An 18,932-nucleotide genomic window follows, 5' to 3' on the forward strand; every position below is an offset into this window, starting at 1 on the left:
ACTGTCCAGTGTAGAGAGACCACACAGACGCCATGTTGTGATTGCAGCCAAAGGTGCATATGGATTTAAAGGGGTGAATATTTATGCAATCACATATTTTATGTCACATATTTGTCTTTTTTATATAAAGAAATCAGTTTGAAATTTGACCCAAATTTTTTTTATCACAATCGATTTGTAAAAGTCATAAAGGGTAAAAACAAACAAACAACAAAACGTCCAGTGTTTAATATCTTATTCATAATTCTGTGGATTAAAGTAATCTAAAAACATCATTCGTTTGCCAGTGCTGGAAATAACTACTGCTTCTCTTGTTCTCTGAATTTTATTTTAAAAAAAAGGCAAGTCATTGGGATCAGTAAACAGTAAACACAGTGGGATCATCAGGATTGTTTTTATTGCAGTCAGAAAATGAGAAATATCTGACTTTTTTCCTCAAAGTAACAATATGACAACTATTTATAAACATGAAAATAAATTTCATTTACTCTCCCTGCCTTGAGTTCACCTACATTATGCTTTCACCTCAGACTTCTGCTACATTTCTCACCATTATTCATATTAAACAGAACAAAATCAGCTGCAGTCATATGAGTAACATCCAGACCTTTGGAAATGACCAGACTCAGAATATCTCCTTGTTAGAAGTTGGTCTACAATGTTTCAGTGCTTCTGTAATTCTAACTTGAACATTAATTATTAAATGCTGAAATCTCCCACAATAAGGATGCAGTTATAATCAAAATAAATTACAGACAGCAGTTTTGGAAAGTTAGTATGACAAATATTTTAAAAACTTCACAACTGAAAGACCTTGAACAAGTTAAAATTTCCCTGGTACTTTCTTACATACTGATGACTCATTCGACATTGGCGCACTTAGCCTGTGCATTCAAATCAAAAGTTCTGAAGCACGTGCACATCTAAAAATGTTAAAACAGCAGACACCAAAGAACCAAGATTTGATAACTCCTGCCCAGAGACTTTCACAGTGGATGGGAGGTGACAATTTCATCGTTTTAACATTGATGTGTCAAGACAAAAAAATAATAAATTTTATTGTACGAAAGCTGAAAAAATTATGTTTCACTGCAATTTAAATGAAGCACAAAGAGCAATAAAGTAGAAACACAACCATCATATTTATCAATAAGATAAATGTAAAAAAAAAAAAGCAACAGCACAGAACTTTAGTGCAAACCAGAATACAATCACTACAGGAAGAGCACACACTCAGCACAATTGAGTGATTTGTGCTGAGATGGATGTATGGACAGGGAACTAAGACGAATCCTAAAACAACACCAACTCATTTTCCAAGCCAAACCAAGGATGGTCCATGATTATGTAGTTCTGATTGCTCCATCATTTGCTGATGGAGGTGAAATGGATCAGCCTCTATCTGCCCGCAGATGAGTGATGGCATTGGGGAGAACCACACAGACAGCTGAAGAACTTGCTTTTCACCCTCCAGTAGTTGTCGCCATAGTCAATCCTACAGACAAAATCATTATTATCCAAGAATGCCGGAGAGAGCCACTGAAAGGATTTTAGCAGAAACTCACCCGATCTGTTCTCCAGCTTTGATGGGTCTACATGAGAAGAAGGCTATTCTTGGGAAGCGCTGGTCTTGGTGCACAGTGAAAACCCTCACAGCTATCAGGTTGGGCTCACACATGTGGTTGATGAAGCGGCCGATGTTGCCGTAGAGCCTGGCATCGATGCAGTATGGCTCCCCTACCTAAATAAGACCATGACCCAACAACATCACAGTCACATGATTTTCCTTGTTCTAAATGGAGAATTATTGTGGAGAGTGGTGTTCTCTAGACAAAGAACTGCAAACAATGGACAAATATTATGTTGGTCTGATCTGTCCAAAGGTCAGCTCATGAGCTGTATGGTCATAAAACATGCTGACCTTGTGACCATATTGATGGTCTGAGGAGGAACTACTGGAAAGTAGTTGAAGTAGAGAAACATGTAGCAAAGCTGCCTTTGCTACATGTTTCTCTACTTCAACTACTTTCCAGTCTCAGTTCTGGAAACTACTCTTTCTGGAAAACTAGGGTAGGCTAGGAACTACCTGTTGTAATTCCTCCTTTGCATTAATAGGAAATGTTCAATCACACTTTGATGATCAATCAATCAATGGATCTGGTTAAACCTTTTTGAGCTTTATATGTTATGATGTTATTCCCTCATCAAAACATTCCTGGAGTGTTACCTTGTTTCTTTCATACATGTCTGAGAAATCATATAATCTCCATGGCAACCATTCAGTATAGTTACTTGGTTAAGCTACGAAAGCAACACGTGTTAGCTAATGTTTTTACTTCAGAAAAAGTTACACACACCTCAGTTCTCCTTTGGTTAGAAACAGATTATTCTTTTATGTTCTGAATTAGAAAAACTTGTATTAGAGCATGCACATTTGTTCTGTCATTTAACCCATTATAGTGGAAGGAGCATGGTTCCACTAAAAATATGCGTCTTTAGGCAAAAGACGCATGGAAGCAGGAAATGTTTCCAGGGCTCAACATCCCTAAGTTGTGGGCTTCCTAACAACATGTCTGCATGTAGTTCACCTTATTGTCCAAGGTGAAGAGGAAAGAGTCATTCTCTCTTTTGTCAGCCTCGGAATTACTGATGATCTCGCCAACGTACCTGTTAAAGTATTCAGAAGCAGAGCTTAGCATGCTACAGCTTTTGTGTTGTGAGCACTATAGTAATGGATTTAATTATGTCTCTTCTGTCAGCATCTCCTCACTCGCAAATGAATGTTCCTTGTGGGACATCTTGAACGGTCCTCACTCCCCAGCCCATCTTCTCTGTCTTGTAGAGCTTCAGGCGGACTCTGGAACAAACAATATCAACACATTTCATGTCATCATGTTGGTGGAAGGAGGCGGATATCAGGATTCTAATCTGCCTCCTCACTTGGTCAAAGCTTTCAATCTGTTTTTTTTTTTTTTAAAGTAACATACCTGATCTTTGTAAATCATACAGAAATAGCACAGCACAAAAATACAACTGTTTCTGCACACACCTGATTGTTAACTAAGTTTTCTGTTATTTAAAAATGTTATCTAAATGAAACAACAATTTTTGTCTTATTTACGAAAACTTCCCACTTCTGCTCCTTAGAAACATTTCAAACGTTTCTGAAGAACTCAGTCAACATGCATTTGAAACACCAGGATGGAGGCAAACTACACTGAGCTGTTAGGAAAATCTAGATGGAGCAGATTTTCTGAGAGGACAGTCCCACCTGAGTCCATTCTGCACCACACGGTTCCGACACGTCCTCCAGCAGGAGCAGGCATGGTTACACTCAAACAGCACGGGAGGCTCCCACTGACAGAAGTCCAGAGGCAGCCGACCCTCCTGTAAAAACACACAATATTTACTAAAAGTGACTGAAAGAAAGCTAAATAAATATGTGCATTTTCACAGTGAAGCCACAGATCACATTCAAATAATTTATAAACCTGGATTATGACTTCTGGAAAAAAAAAACTTGCAATAATATCTCATATGAGAAATGATCATTTTCAGGTTATTCAATTGAATACAAAATATTTCACTGAATTCGCTATGTGAATTCAAAGAATGCATAAAATGGGTCTAGATTAGTCTGAATATGTGAAAACACTTTACAAAACAATCCAGATAAATATTTTCATGCTTTATAGCTGTAACCATTACAAAACAATTCTAATAAATTGGAAAACAAGGACCGCTGCCTGTCTGACACATCAGACAAATTTACTCACTGAACACATTTCAATGGAAAATAATTTTTATATAATAGATTTTATATGATTTTCACTTCAAAAACAAGACTGTCAGGTTAATTAGTTTTTCTAATTTCTCCCTAGGTGTGAGTGTGTGTGTATGGTTGTGTGTGCTGTCTGTCTCTGTGTTGCCCTGCAACAGTTCGTTGGAGATGGGCACTATAGCACTCCTCCTGACCCACTAGGGACAACGGTATACAGAAAATGGATGGAAGGATGATTTTCACTTATAATGTTTCCATTGGTACCCTAATGTTTTTTCTGAATCTTTATTACATAATTAAACTTTTAAAAACACTTCATTATTATTATTCTGTTTGCAGAAATAGAACAAGTTTAACAGCTCAGAACTTGTTCTGAGCTGCATCAAAATGGAAATTACTTTTGAATGGAAAATTAAACAAATCCTTTTTTTCCTAGGATTCTATAAATATTTGACATTTATAGATAAAAGATATTTTTTGTGGTCTTTCTACATTGTAGGTTGAGAATAGACTTAGACTTGACTTAATAGATGTAGTGAGACAAACTGCCCTCGCAAATTCTATCAGCTAACAATTTGAAACAAAAAGAAAATACAGAAATTGTTTTTCCTCATCTGCAAATGGTAGAAAACAGCAAGACTTTTGATATGGAATATCTGATGTGTGTGTTTGGACTTACACTGTCATACCAACATCGCAGACTGAGCTGGCCACACATGCAGGAGCTGGATGAGCAGTCATCTGTGCAGCTGCAGTGCTTAGTGACAAAATACATTCATAGCCATGAGGAGCTCCATAAGCAGTCAGCCATAAGCTTAGACTTCACAGGTAGAGATATAGACTCACCTGGAGATGGGTAATGTCCTTGTCTATGTTCAGTGATGAGCTGAGGCAGCTGTCTGGTATATATTTAAAGTTATCAGGACATGGTTCACTATCAACACCATTAACACAGCTGATAGGGACTGCCTCATATCCCCGGGATATGTCCCTACAAGAAGAAAATAAATGTTGGACCTTGTTGACATCAGAGGTAAAACAAAACAATTCAGGAAACGGATTCACAAAGGTTCCCTGTCCTCAAAAACTACAGTCATTCTCCTAAGCTACATGGACAGCTAAGGCACACAGCATAAAGAGATATCTAATTAGCTAAGTAGAGACAAATCAATAAACAGTCAATAGCGCTCTCATGCTGGTAACCGAGCTCAGCAAAAAGGAAGGAAGTGGAAACCTGGTTGTGCAAAAAGGAAGTTCTACTATCATCTTTCAAGCTCAAAAACTACAAGTAGAAAAACTACTGAATAAAAAACAAAATAAGGCTTGGAAATCTTCAATGTTGGGAAATATATTAACCTCATTTTCATACTTTCCGGGCTTAGAAATTCAAGCCAATTTAGGTCTTGTTATGGATTCAGTTTTGGTGCCTACCTGCTGAGCTGCCTCTCTCCTTGACAGTCCCGTTCTCTCCTGGCATCAGTAAGTCTTTTGCTGGTGTTGAGAGCCGTCCACACCTTAGAGCCGCTCACACTCAGGGCCAACGCTGTGTCACCTTCCTTGTTCTTCTGAGAAACATCCGCCCCATGACACAAAAACAACCTGCAGTCCGTATAATAAAAGTCATATTGTAACTCTGCTGGCTCTTTTAACAATATAGACTGTAAATGTTGCAGCACTTACTTTATTTTCTTTTCAAGAACAAAATGAACCTTTCTATATCTCTGTTATACACATATACACACATAAAGATGTGTGTACATTTTATAATTATGATTATAAAATGGACATGATAATCTTAAGAGCCTTCTTGATGTTATCAGAACATCATTCCTTAACCCTTCAACCTTTTTCACTGAGGTTTCACTTAGAAGTGGCTCGTATAATGAGCTCAGCAGATCTGCAATTCCACCAGGTATTTGCTAATTGCTGCTGGCTAGCCTGAAGGAGCTGAGTAGGGTTGGATACTCTGTGAAGCAAAAGCTTGGCGGCTCCAAGAAGAGCTGTATCTCGAAGCTAGGTCTACTGAGGCGATCTCCACACAACATCCATTCGTTGATATGGAGATTACAGGATTTCTCAAACATGCGTGAAAGAATCAAGGCAACACTCCAGGCATGTTTCTGGTGAGGGAATAACATCATAATATGATGTAAAACTCTAAATAGCTGATTTTACATAATACTGACCCTTTAAGAAATGCAACATAAAGCTTAAAGGAGACTTCCCAATTAATGAAGCCATGAACTTGACATTCTCAGTATTACCCCCTTCAGTCCACAAAACAAACTAAAAAACTAGACTACATCCTCTTGATAAAGTTAAATTGTTTACTTCAAAGATAAAAACGATAGATGTAACTTGTCCACCAATACAATAAAGAGCAAACGAGTAAAAACTGTGATTCCCCTCCAACTATCCACGGTATCCCCCAAAAACCTTTCTAAGCCCAGTGCCCAGGGTGCTAGGGCAGTCATCCAGCCAGCCGCAATGTTTTTGATTTAAAAAATGTTTAAAGTTGACAGAAAATTTGAAATTATCACTTGATAGTGATGCGTTATTGGACAACTGGAAGATTAATGCCTAAACAACAACTATAAAGTCTTAAAAAAGGGAATGATTATAAATAAATAAATAAACAATGCTAAGCCTGGTGGGGACACAAGTAAAGCCTGGTGGCCTGCCAGTCTTATAATACACTCCAATTCACTCAAGGTCTAGCCACAACCTAAACTGCTTTTAACAAATTCTTATGCATGAGTTTTTTTTACTGGTAAACAATAATTTGATCCAAATAAACTTAAATTATCACAAGAGATCTAAACCAAATTTATTCTAAAGGTCTTAATGAACTAAAATTGAATTTAGGCTTTTCCAGTATTATAAAATAAGTAAACTATAAGGAAAGCATATAAATTTAATACAAAATACCTTTTTGTGTTTCAAATGCAAGATAATTTGATATTTTATTTGATGTTTGGTAACCATAGGAGCATTTCTACATTTACCTAATTGTATAATTTCCTTGAAAGTGAGAGAGAGCTCCACAGACATGGTCCAGACATAGACTGTGTCCATAACAACCTCATTACTGATCCTTTCGCCCTATGAAGAACTACAGAATCTAGCAGACATTTTACTGTAGCACTTACATAACACACTGTAGGTGATTCTCTCTGGCAGCGATGTGAAGTGGTGTGTCACCGTGAATGCTCGTGGCGTTCAGGTCGCAGCCAGCCTCCAGCAGTGCCTGGGCGACGTCGTCGCAGCCTGACAGAGCTGCCCAGTGCAGACAGACGTTTTCCTCCTGCACACAGCCCAAGTTAGACGTCAGCATGGGAAAGTTTATAAATGAAACACTGCCACTAACCAGTACACTAGACCAGGGATCCTCAAATCCAGGCCTTTTCCAGAAGGTTTAAGATGTATCTCTGCTTCAACACATCTGAGTCAAATAAGGTGGTCATTAGCAGGACTCTGGAGAGCTTGACTCCACTGAGAAAATAATTCAGATATTTGATTGAAATGTGTGTAAGCAGGGACACATCTAAAAGTTGCAGGACACTGGCCCTCAAGGCTTGGATTTGAGAACCACTGCACCAGCTGAACTCTGCAGACAAACTTTCACTATCAACCAAAACTGGTTTTAAATGACTCCATGTCTACAGAGACAGTGAGTGTCACTGCTGTTCTTATGGCAGGTAACACTGATTAACCTTCTTTCTGTTCTAGGATGAATACAGTCAAGGCTTGTACCACAACTGCTGTACCACAAGTGCTTTGATACCATTTAGTGGTCACACTGTGAACAACACCTGCTTCACGTAAGTACAGGCATACACCAGGTTGACTTCATTAAAACTAGCTGAAAACTCAGTAAATTCTGATTCTTAGCTTTGTTGTGCAATTGTTGAAATATATAAAGACTTACTAATGTCTTCCACAACTGATATATAAGAATAGATGATGTGTGATTATAATTCTAAGCAATTTGTTCTGATTTGGGGTCTAAAGTTTTCAGCAACATTATTCAACGAAGGAATGGGCAGACTTTATATCATTAATTAGTAATGTATATAATTAAGGGAAAATTGTAGAAATAATCAATTATGTGCATTTATTTGCATTATATGACATTGAGTAAAGAAATAATTTCAGCTGATGACAAAAAAAAAAAAAGATTTCAGCATTATTTGGATGGTAAAGGTTGCTGGCATACTCAGGTCATCATTAGCAGTACTTGTGCATTGCTTTATGTCATCATTAACTGACCTTAATGCATAATTCACAATAACTATTACATTTACATTAATTAAATGTAGTTAAATTACATACACACCTGTGCACCAGTGTTGTAGTACCTAACATTTCAACATCAAAAGCCAGTTTGTAACATCTCTCTACGAGGACCCTTGCAGAGAGATGATGTAAGGGACTCTGCTAACACTAACACAGTAGTGTTAAGTTAATGACTCACCTTGTCTCTGATGTTCACATCAGCTCCTTTTCTCAGAAACAAATGCACCAGTTCTTTGTGCTTGTGTTCAATTGCCCAGGTGATGGCCGTCCACCCCCCATTATCCTGAACAGACAGAAGCTAACAAACTCATGCCAAGATTTTTCACACACATGTGTGTATGTGATCCCAGTGCTTAGCATATGAAAATTATATGCGCTTTTACCTGACAGTTGATGTATTTGGATGCCTTGTTAAGCAGATGATCAACAACATCATAATGTCCCAGTTTAGCAGCCAGATGCAGGCAGGTGAAACCCCTGATATCCTGGGATAACATTATGATTCACATTGAACAAAACAACATGGACACCATCATGGTCTGAAAGACTTTTTGTTGTATTTGTTTCTACTCTTCCTCACTTAAAACTATGTTACGTCAGATGGGACCTAATGAAATATAATCATCTGTTTGAAAATGTTTGCTGTCTAATCTTGTCTTTTACAAATGGCATTTCAAAAAATGGTAAATGGACTGAACTTATGTAGCGGTTTTCCAGTCATTTTGACCACTCAAAGCGCTTTACATTAGAGTCACATTCGCACTCATAAACGCACACACATTCATACACCGATACGCAGATACGCAATTTGGGGTTAAGTGCCTTGCCCAGAGGCACGTCGACATGTGGCAGGAGGGTGCTGGAATCACACCTACAACCCTCCGATCGCTACCATACAGCCACAGTCATCCTCATTATCAACTCACTAAAGTATTAAATACTTTTAGACTTTTACAGTTTTCAGCCAGATTTGGAAAACAACTAATTTATATATTTAACTAATCACTGATAAACACACGCACACACCTTTTCCATATTCCCTTTGCATGCTTACCTCAGTTTAACTGCACCTTTGCTCAAACGAAGCAAAAAATACAAGAACACTAATACTAGAACCTAGGTCAGTTCTTCTGCAGGAGTTGCTGAAGTTAAGAGAAAAAGCATGGAAACTAGAGCAGACATATTAAGAACACTAAGCTAAAACATAGATGGAGCAAGAAATGTGAATTATGAAGAGGACTGTGAACACTGGGGTTCTTGTGGCACATAAAGATGTAGTAATCAGAGTTTAGTGGTCAGAACACCTTCAGTGAGGCCTTTGATAGGCAGTCTGCAGCTCTAGGTGATGATGATGCTTTAAAAGAAACTCATCTTAACTTTCCCCAGTAGTTGGCACTTTCTGACTTTAGCATTGTGTTAAAAAAGAATATTTCTGAAAAACTAAACACCCTGTTGCTTTACTGAGTTAAATTGTAAAAATGAGGTTTTAGCCTCTTAGTATCTTTTTCTGGGATTATTGGGAAACAACAAAAATGAAAATTAGAAACACAACAGATGAAGACTGCAGGCAGGCAGTAAGTGGTTGCCCAATGTCCCACCTTGTGGCCAACTGTAGCTCCGGCTCTGACCAGGTACTTCACTGTGTCCAGATGGTTGTTTTCGCAGGCCGCCATGAGAGCTGTTCTGTGCTCCTCATCGAACATCTCCAGGTTGGCCCCAGCCTTTAACCAGACAGGAACATGGAATCAATCATCATCTCTCCCTGAGAGGCAACAGCTCTGGGTTCTCAGCTCTCAACACCTATGGACTCAGGAAAGTTTTATGCGACATAAAACTCCCAACATGATCTGGGAATAGTTTAAAAAGCATAAAAAACTTTACAAGATATGATTCTAAGCATTTTGTGATATAATTAGGCAGTGGTTAGGAAAGAGATTCTATGATGAATTTGAATAGAAATACCAGCTTTATGTCAGCCATAAAGTAATAAAGGATCTGAAATAAATAGTTTTCAGAATACAGGATCCTCTGTATTTGGAAACCTGCTGCTCAACATCACTCTGGTGGTAGGATCTGCTGTAACGTCATCAGTGAGGGAATAATGAGACAAAGTAGGTCACTTTGAACTTTCTCCAGTATATAATTAAATTAACTTTAAACCACAGTAGCTCTGTTGTGAAGTGTTAAACTGGATCTGGAAACAGAACTTACTAAATCTGGAATATAGAAAAACCAGTGCCAAAATACAACAGAGGAGTTGTCCTGATTGGTAAGACACAATGTTAAGACTTCCCATATTTTTAACAGTTTGGTTCTGCATTGAGGCCTGTTTTATTTTACCTGGACCAGCATGTGGCAGATCTCCTGGTGACCCTCAGCAGCTGCTGCATGAAGAGCGGTGCGCTTATGGTGTCCCTCCATCAAGAAGTTCGGGTCCTTTCCATCAACTACAGAAAACTATCTTTAGGCTTACATGAACGTTCATCCATGTAAGCCTAAAGTCCATGTAAGTGCTAAAGTCAGAAACCACTTGTACAAAGTAACACCTAGGAACTGTGCAGACAGCCTGGCATATTGGGAAAGTGTGAATGTGAACTTATAATACCACCTGCTCATAAGTTATCAAAAATATCCTAAGCTAAGCAGGAAGCTGAACTGTTCCATAAAAGAACTGTTCCACTCCTGCATCCTAATATTTCTTAAGATTTAGGAAATGTAAGGTGCCAAAGTGGATGTATAGCAAACTGGAGTTACCGAGAAGCTGAATGACCATCTGTAGGTCCCCTTGCTTTGCAGAGACATACAGCTGCCTGGCAGGACCCTTCGCTTTCTTCCGTTTTAAGCTAAAAGAAAAACAAAGTCTTGAACAGTCATTCATGCAAAGGCAAAACCTGTAAGGTCTTCAGTTTAGCATTTCTTTGCAATCTTACTTCTCGTCATCCAGTGACATGAGGATGGTCTCCAGTGACTCTTTACGATGTACAGCTTCTCCCTTGAACCTTGAACAACAAACATTAGCTCTGGGTCTGTGTTGTAAAAGAGTGGAACAGCCCTTTACATTACTCATTCTGTATATCACAGACACGAGAGGACAGCATTACCTCATCTGACTCTCCTCCCTACTCTTCTGTGGCTGGCTGCTCTTCTTCGCCCTGAGGATCTGAGGGACAGCAGGGGAAGTCGGGACAGAAGGCAGAGTGGCGACAGCAGGAAGTAAAGGTCCAGGCTTTGATCTGGGTATTGAGGGTGACAGATCTGGCTTTGGAAACATGACCTCCGTCGCCCCACTGGCGTCTTCTCCGCAGTGGGGGCAAAACCTACGCTCGTTCAGGATGGAGGCACAGTCCCAGTGGAAGCGGTGGGAAATGCTGCTGTATGGACGGCACTCCATGAAGGAGCCCTGAGAAGTGAGCAGAAACCATGGAAACGTAGTCAAGTTTTAATCTCTAATTACTTCAGGTTTTCATACTTATGCCACATTTTATACTTGTTGGGGCACGAGTCACTAGACACTAGACATTTCATTAACTTCTAATCATGAGTTAGTTGTGTCTACTTTATGAACATGTCTGATAGGAATGTACGCCACTGAGACTTTGATGGCAGAGAAAAATTATAGCAGGTCTTCAGGTCAGCAGCTTATTATCAGGAGATAATATGGTCTGCTACTTTTATAAGATAATGAGAAACATTTATTTATGAACTAGCAAATTTTATTTCTTCCTACCAGCCTGCAGAACAGCCCACAGCCAGGGCAGCACTGATGCTTGACCATTCCGGCTCGGTGGTCCTCACACAAAACCAGCAGGTGGACGGTGTTGGAGGGTCGCATTAACTCTGGCTTCACCACAGGCCTCTGGCAGCGACTCACCTGGGAAGAAACAATCAAACAACAGGTCTGCAGCACCCCAAAGCACCATGTGACTTCCAGCAAGCCGTAACCTTTACATGGCACCTGACAGGTGCAATTACCAGGATTGCACCTGTGAGGAGAGGAATGACTAGTTCAAGGTATTCAGATGAACAGGTTCTCTCCAGATTCTGGGATGTGGTATTTTCGTAAAGAAACAATTAATCCACAAAGCTGACTTTTCTGTTTGAGAATTCTAATACATATTTTCACCTGCAGGGTGCAATTCTGTAAATATGACAAATATTCTACATGTACCACATGTTCCTCCATGAAACAACTCACTATAGCTTTTAATTAAACACTCTGACTTCAGTTGATCCTATATTGCTCACATAAATCAAATCAACTGCAAAGAAACATGAAGTTCTCTCTCACACTGACGGCAACTCCTCTGCAGATTTAAACCAAATGAAAGTTCTTTGCAGCAACAAATCTGAACACCCTGAGCCGCAGAGGATCAGTGAGAAGCACTTAGAACATGATATGTAAAACCCTCTGTCTGTCAGCCATTCGTCCGAATTTAAAGGAGCAGTATTATGTGTTTTCCAGGCCATTTCATGGCTCAGTCCAGTAACTATGTTACCTTCAGTTGTTAAATGCTGCACATATTAAACATGACTTAAACAAAATTGGATTTTAAGCATTTGAAATTGGGATTCTGCTCTTTCCAACATTCCCACTTTCTGCATGTTCTAGGTGATGATGATGCTTTAAAAGAAACGTTTCTCTATTAAGCAGTTTACGACTGTTCTTGGGAATGTTGGACAGAGAAGACGCTCTTATGAGTTTAGCAGACTCACAGTTCCACCAGGTGTTTGCTAATTGCTGTTACTGCTAGTCTGAAGAATAGAATAGAATAGAATAGCATTTATTGTCATTGAACAGGATTCAACAAAATTTCTATTGCAACTCCCGTGCAAAAAGTCAAATATATACAATATTAATAGTGTTAAGAGGGAGAGTTGCGGGGTAATGGTGATCTGTGGGCAGAGGTTCAGCTTGGAACCTGGAGCTCTGGGGAGGAGCTGTGCTCTGTGACAGCAGGTGCTCAGGCGCACCTAAATGGTTGCCACGAGATATTAAAGGATTCCTCAAAAAATGTATGGAAGGATCAAAGACACACTCCAGGTTTGTTTTTGATGAAGAAATACTGGCTAGAAAAGCAAAGTATAGATTAAAAAAGCTTTTGTTATATTAAAGTGAAATTAACTGTAAGTTGATAAAAGATTTAATTGAACCCATCTACAGCCATCCATTTCCCAGAAGTATATACATGAGACAAGTTTCTTTAAAGCACTGGCAACCAGCTTTAAGTAGGACCCAAACTCAGATGAAAAATAAAACTGAGGCCCGCAGCATAAAGTGGCTTTGTAGGGTCACCAAGTCTCCATAAAAAACCTTAAATCAGGGACTTTTTCTGTTACTTATAAAAAGACCCAAGTCAAAATGACTTACCTACTACAAAAATGCAAAACATATATTTATTCATAAATATATATGAGACTTCTTTATATGTTTCATTATATATAAAAGTGATAAGTTTATGCCTTCTTATTTGGTACAGGTCCCCTACTTGTTTGTATTCTCTTTCTAAAGTGTAAGAGAAAAAATGAAGGCTAAAAACTGTAGGTAACTCAGTTTGCTCTAGACAGTTTGCTCCACTTAACACTGTTATTTGTACATTCATGGGGAACAAGGCGCCAGAACAAGTCCCTTCCTCTTTTTTATTATAATCACGGAAAGCAAACAACTAAAGGAAACATTACCACCAAAAAATAGTAAGGGTTCTCTGTATATCAATCAAGTGACAGGATGATGTCTATTTTTCTTTAATGTCATGCAGTGTACCCGCACCACCTTTGCGATCAACTGGTAGATTGCAATCGATATATTGAGCATCCCTGCATTAGATTATTTAACTGTTAGTTTGAGAGTTATCTATATGAATCCCACCATCACAAATGTAAACAGATGGAACCATATGTTTGATTCCCATGAGCCCAAGATGGGATTTTAGTGAAACAAACAATGAATGGTCATTTAGAATTATAGGATTACCATTCCATCTGAGCTCTCCATGGCCATGCAGGTCTGACCGCGTGTAGAAAAGCTCCCTCCGCTGCTGGGCGTCTCCATACGACAACAGCACAGTGGTAGCTCCTCTGCCAGGTCTGTTTCCTTCTCCTCAGTCTCTCCTACAGCACCACAGGACATTATCAATTCACTAAAGTTCAGGGCGTGAGGCTCATTCCAGAAAATCATTACGTGTCTACCTGAAAGAAAAGGGGAGAGTAGCTCTTCCTGAGCTTTCAGGTCCAGACAGTCCAGAGCCAGCTCCGTGTATTCAACATGGCCATCTTCTAAAGATATTTTCCTCTTCTCTGTAGCTGTCTGTTCTCCTGCATTTACAGTCTTGGGCTCTGTTACTGACTTGTCATCTGTTACAGGCAAATACTTCTTCACACCTGCTTTTGGCTTTTCTTTCTATGGGAAAACAGAAATAAAACTCATTCATCTAATCACCAAACACTGCATCTTGAAAGACACCTGCATCCACTTTATATCAACAGACAAGCAACTCCCCACATATTTAGACATTTAACTCTGTTTTCTAACATTTAATTTAGGCCCAATTAACTGTCCACCAATGATTATTATGTAACATCCCCATCAATAATGAAACAAAATAATTTTCTCCTATCTAAATGAGCCACTATATTCCTTCAGATGTCAGGACATCACACTCTATAGTTTTGATTCTATGGATTCCAGCACACATCAGCAGCCTCCATCCTATGTTAGATAGCACTATGTTAGATAAACACACCCATGTTATTTTCTATCCAACAGCTCTCTCAGGCTCAGTCTGTTGAGTTGTGTGTGTGTTTTAAGGTAAAATGCAGTTCTATTCAAAAGCACTAACACTTCAGATAAAGCTGCCCAAGCCTGGAGTCCAGAGCTCTCATGGGCCTCAGCATGTTAAAGGAGGCAAGTAAGGTGTGTTAATCGACACAGGGATGTTGCATATGTCCCCTAAGTTAGCAACAAGTGAACCTGCCTTCTCCAATCGTTTAACTGCCTTTGCTTTCTTCTTTGGGACAAGGCTGTATGTTCCCATCCTCCTCTTCTTCTTCTTCACAGCTAGAAGAACAAATATAAGGTCTGGCATTATTATTTTTAGAAAAATAAAACCACAACTGCAACAGTTTAATTTTATTTTGTAACGAAGATGAGATGACAGCTTTACACATTACTGGTCACTGAACTTTTACACTGCAAGAGAAATTCTACAAACAAGCTTCACTACAGACCAGAAGTTTTTTGTTTTTAAAAATTCAAACAAAAATCAAATGACATAATGTTTGGATACTGTCTATATGTATGTACTCAAAACATTACAGAACAAATTCTGTTTGTAATGAGATCAAAATGTGTTACACACTGCAGCAGTTTCCAACAATCTTTGTTTGGGAGACAGAACCAAAATATTAAATTTATAAAGAGACCCATCTTTTTTAATATTTCCACAATTGCTTGTTGTTTTAGATCTTTCTATTGTTCAGTGTCTTGAAAAGCACTTTATAAATAAAATGTATTTATCACTGAAAGAATTGGTGACCCTGCCTCTCACCCTGGATGGACGGACATGATAGTGATCGATCGATCCATCCATCCATATGTACATACATCCATACATACTAGCATTGGTATCATGTTTGTACCGATGCAAATTTCTTTTCACTCGAGGATCACTATAAGATGATTTTTCCCTAAACTTATTGAAAGATAAAAAAAATACTGAAATCAAAAGTGTGTGTTTGTGGACTGTAGGAATTCATTTACCCCTTGGTGCTCACCACCTCACTATGAATTGAATTCTGAAGCAAAATTTCAATTAGCAGTCCCTATTTATTTTTATCCTCTGTATGCAGCAATCAATATCAATAAAGATTCTTGGGGAAAAAAAAAGAAAAAAAAAACCCTGCAAACTTTCTAAGTCACAGACAAACAGATCAACTAACCCATCTGAGCTTTGACCACAGTGGACACACCCCTCCCTTTGGCTGTGTGGTTTTGCTCAGCAGTAGATGCTGGTTGAGATGACATGGAGTCCTTAGCAACAGGCTTTGGTGTCTTTTGGCCAGAAGTCTTTGGAGGCTAAGAGAAAACAGGCATGACCTTCCATTAACAGAAGGAGATAAATAACGCAAGAACAAATGGACATACAGTCATTTTCTATAATACCATTGTGAAGTGGTGTATATATTTATATAGATATATACAAATACACAAAGAGACACACACACACACTAATTCACAGCTGCATACTTTTGAACATCATAGTAACAATGTCTTGCCTTGCTAAGAGAACCTGACTGCTGTGCCTTTTCCACTTGCTGAGCCTGTGCTGAACATGCAGATGGAATCAGCTGCTCTGAGTTTTCAGCAGTAGCAGCTGGAGGAAACCCTTCTCCAACAGTTTCAGCAGTCAGCCGTCCAGCTGTGGCCAGAAACAGGCTGCTACGAGGTGGAGGCGCTTTCCCCACTGCTGAGCCCATAGTTTTTCTCTGCAAAGCAGCATCATTACTGATTATGGGTGACATGTGGAAAGGAGTCACTGTGAAACCAGTCCTTTGATTGCTTTTAGCTTCTTGTACTTTAGTAGCTTTGGTTGTTCTAGAAGCAGGACTAGAGGATCCCGCTGGTCCCGGGGACACATGTTTTCTATCTGGCTCCATTGCTGTGAAGACAAAGCACATTTATTCTATTCAACAGTGTAGTTGGTGTCGGACATGACAGGTCACAGACAATAATCTATTTCAAGGAGAGAGAAATTAATCAATCCAAATATAAAATGATCACATTTAGATGATCATTTTTATTTTTTCTTGGATTTACAGCAAACATACATTCGCGGATTTTACATTTTAATTAGTGGCTCAGCACTGTAAAATAAGACCATTAAATAAACCAACTTCAAGAAGTGCTTTAAACTTTATTAAATTAACTTTATTAATTTCTTTGGGAGTTACACTAATCTGATCGGAATCATTTTCTGTGGGATCGAAAATTACAACGTAATTTTTTAATATCAATAAAGAAAAGCTTTGTTGATATTAAAATTGAAATCATTGCTCTTTTTGAGGGAGGTCAGTATCGCTCGGAAAATTCTAGCGGTACCAGTACATACCCTGTTTTCACCAGTTTATCATGTTTGTACCGATGCTAATCTCTTTTCACTCGCCTAGTTAGTTGCACATTATTCCCATTCAACCCCGCGTTAACTTAACCAGTCCCACATGTTACTGCGACCCCTGTTTTCACAAAAGACTAGTTAATACGAAGGATGAGATGCAGCGGTCACAAGTTTGAGAGAGGCAACCAAACAATGGCTGCCATCTTTGTTTTGATTCAGTAGGAAGCAGGGGAGAAACTTCGGGAAGCAGTTAACAAATAACCTTGTTATATTGAACGAGTTGGTTTTCCATCCGTACAGCGAGAGGACGAGAACGGTCTCCGTTGATACTTTGAAAACTCTCAGTGTTTTTAAACCGCTTCGTTCTAAAACACTAAATAATGTGCGCTTCGCTCCGTAAAGGCATGCAGAGAGGAACCAGGCGAAACTCTCGCTGAAGGGGCTCTACTCTAAGCAGAAGTCCCCGGTAGAAAACTACAAAAAAAAAAAAAAAGTACATAAAACATATCAGCAGCTGTTTCACATGAAAAGTTCAAGCAGCAAAAGTTCCAACTTACAGTGCGAAGAGAGAAGCAGCGATGGGCCCACACCAGGTATGGAATGCCTGAAGGGTCATAATTCGCGCAATTTCCCCAGAAAATCTTAGACAGAATGTTTACACATTCTTTTTCTTTATAAAAAGAAAACTTAAAATTGGCATATGGTTTAACTCTAAAACCATATTATGGATGTTTTTTTTTTTGTTTGTTTTTTTTCGTTAAATTTTCGTTAAATTGCTTTCTTGACCATGCGACTTTGTATTTGTCTTCTTTATAGTACTGTACCAATGCAAAAACTTCAAAGTTTATAACACTTTGTGTAATCTTTTACACCAAAAGTTACAGAAGGAGGCCTCAACAATCGCCTGGACCTGTGACTACTTCACAAACATACCATATTTTGTGAGACTGAAGAACTGTGTGTCTAACCAGGTGGTCAACAACACATGAGCTACATGGGGAACTGTACTCTCACCGTTTCTTTTCACTTTCTGCACTTCAAACTTCCACCACAAGTCCGACTTCTGTCATCTACATAAATACTCAGATGACTCCGTAGTTGTCAGGTGTATCAAAAATGGACAAGAGGCTGAGTATGGAGAGCTGGTGGACCGCTTTGTGGCATGGTGTGGAAATAGTCATCTCATTTTGAATGTAAACAAAATAGATGTTTGTTGATTTCAGGAGACACAGGGTTAATTAAACCTTATTTCTAACATGGGAGAAGAAGTGGAGGTGATTGAGGAATACAAATACCTGTGTTCGTGTGGACAACAAACTGGACTGCAGATGCAACTGTGTTTATTAGAAGCGCATAAGCAGAATGTACTTCTTGAGGAAGCTGAAGCTAAGATCTTTCAATGTTTTGCAGCAAAATGCTGCAGAATATCTAGAAGTCTGTTGTTAAGAGCTCTTCTGCTGTCATTTGTTGGGGAAGCAGCATCAGAACCAGGGACCTAAAAAGGCTCAACAGCCTGATAAAGGAGGCTGGATCTGTTCTGGGGACAACTGTGGAACTTCTGGAGATTGTTAAGCACAGAAGGATTCTTCATAAAAATAAAGATGATTGGACAATCCTGACCATCCTCATCATGGGGCTGTTTTGGGAAAACAGTGTATCTTCAGTCTGAATCTTCTTCAAATTTTCTGTAATACAGACAGCTACAAAAGGTTTTCCCTGCCAACATAATCCCTATCTACAATAAC

The 18,932-nt window shown here is 38.9% G+C and overlaps 1 protein-coding gene and 1 long non-coding RNA gene across 7 annotated transcripts in view; one reads left to right on the forward strand and one right to left on the reverse strand.

The window, feature by feature from the left end:
• Positions 1–7,581, forward strand: part of LOC129351575 (uncharacterized) — a 31,286-nt gene extending 23,705 nt beyond the window's left edge. Inside the window, exon 3 of the long non-coding RNA XR_008604752.1 lies at positions 7,511–7,581. This is a non-coding gene — a long non-coding RNA (uncharacterized LOC129351575). The remainder of the gene's footprint in view (positions 1–7,510) is intronic.
• On the reverse strand, positions 381–18,420 carry ehmt1a (euchromatic histone-lysine N-methyltransferase 1a). 6 transcript variants are annotated; one of them, XM_055020484.1, is made up of 23 exons: positions 18,202–18,420; positions 16,349–16,731; positions 16,013–16,148; positions 15,049–15,131; positions 14,264–14,474; positions 14,049–14,185; positions 11,805–11,948; positions 11,179–11,477; positions 11,008–11,076; positions 10,832–10,920; positions 10,418–10,524; positions 9,676–9,798; positions 8,461–8,562; positions 8,256–8,360; positions 6,931–7,085; positions 5,213–5,380; positions 4,628–4,772; positions 4,461–4,538; positions 3,272–3,387; positions 2,771–2,857; positions 2,589–2,667; positions 1,566–1,741; positions 381–1,495 (listed from the first exon to the last, which is right to left on the reverse strand). In XM_055020484.1, the coding sequence occupies exons 2-23, from the start codon at positions 16,727–16,729 to the stop codon at positions 1,399–1,401; spliced, it is 3,087 nt and encodes a 1,028-aa protein (XP_054876459.1). In that variant the 5' UTR covers positions 16,730–16,731; positions 18,202–18,420; the 3' UTR covers positions 381–1,398. The 6 variants fall into 6 exon arrangements, 5 of the variants coding, with proteins under 5 accessions (XP_054876459.1, XP_054876457.1, XP_054876458.1 ...); XM_055020482.1 differs by lacking the exon at positions 18,202–18,420 and adding an exon at positions 17,745–17,772; XM_055020483.1 differs by lacking the exon at positions 18,202–18,420 and adding an exon at positions 17,450–17,679.
• Positions 18,421–18,932: the final 512 nt, after the last annotated feature.

This window comes from Poeciliopsis prolifica, unplaced genomic scaffold (assembly GCF_027474105.1).
Source record: "Poeciliopsis prolifica strain line A6 unplaced genomic scaffold, Auburn_PproV2 SCAFFOLD068, whole genome shotgun sequence".
NCBI classification, from domain to species: domain Eukaryota; kingdom Metazoa; phylum Chordata; class Actinopteri; order Cyprinodontiformes; family Poeciliidae; genus Poeciliopsis; species Poeciliopsis prolifica.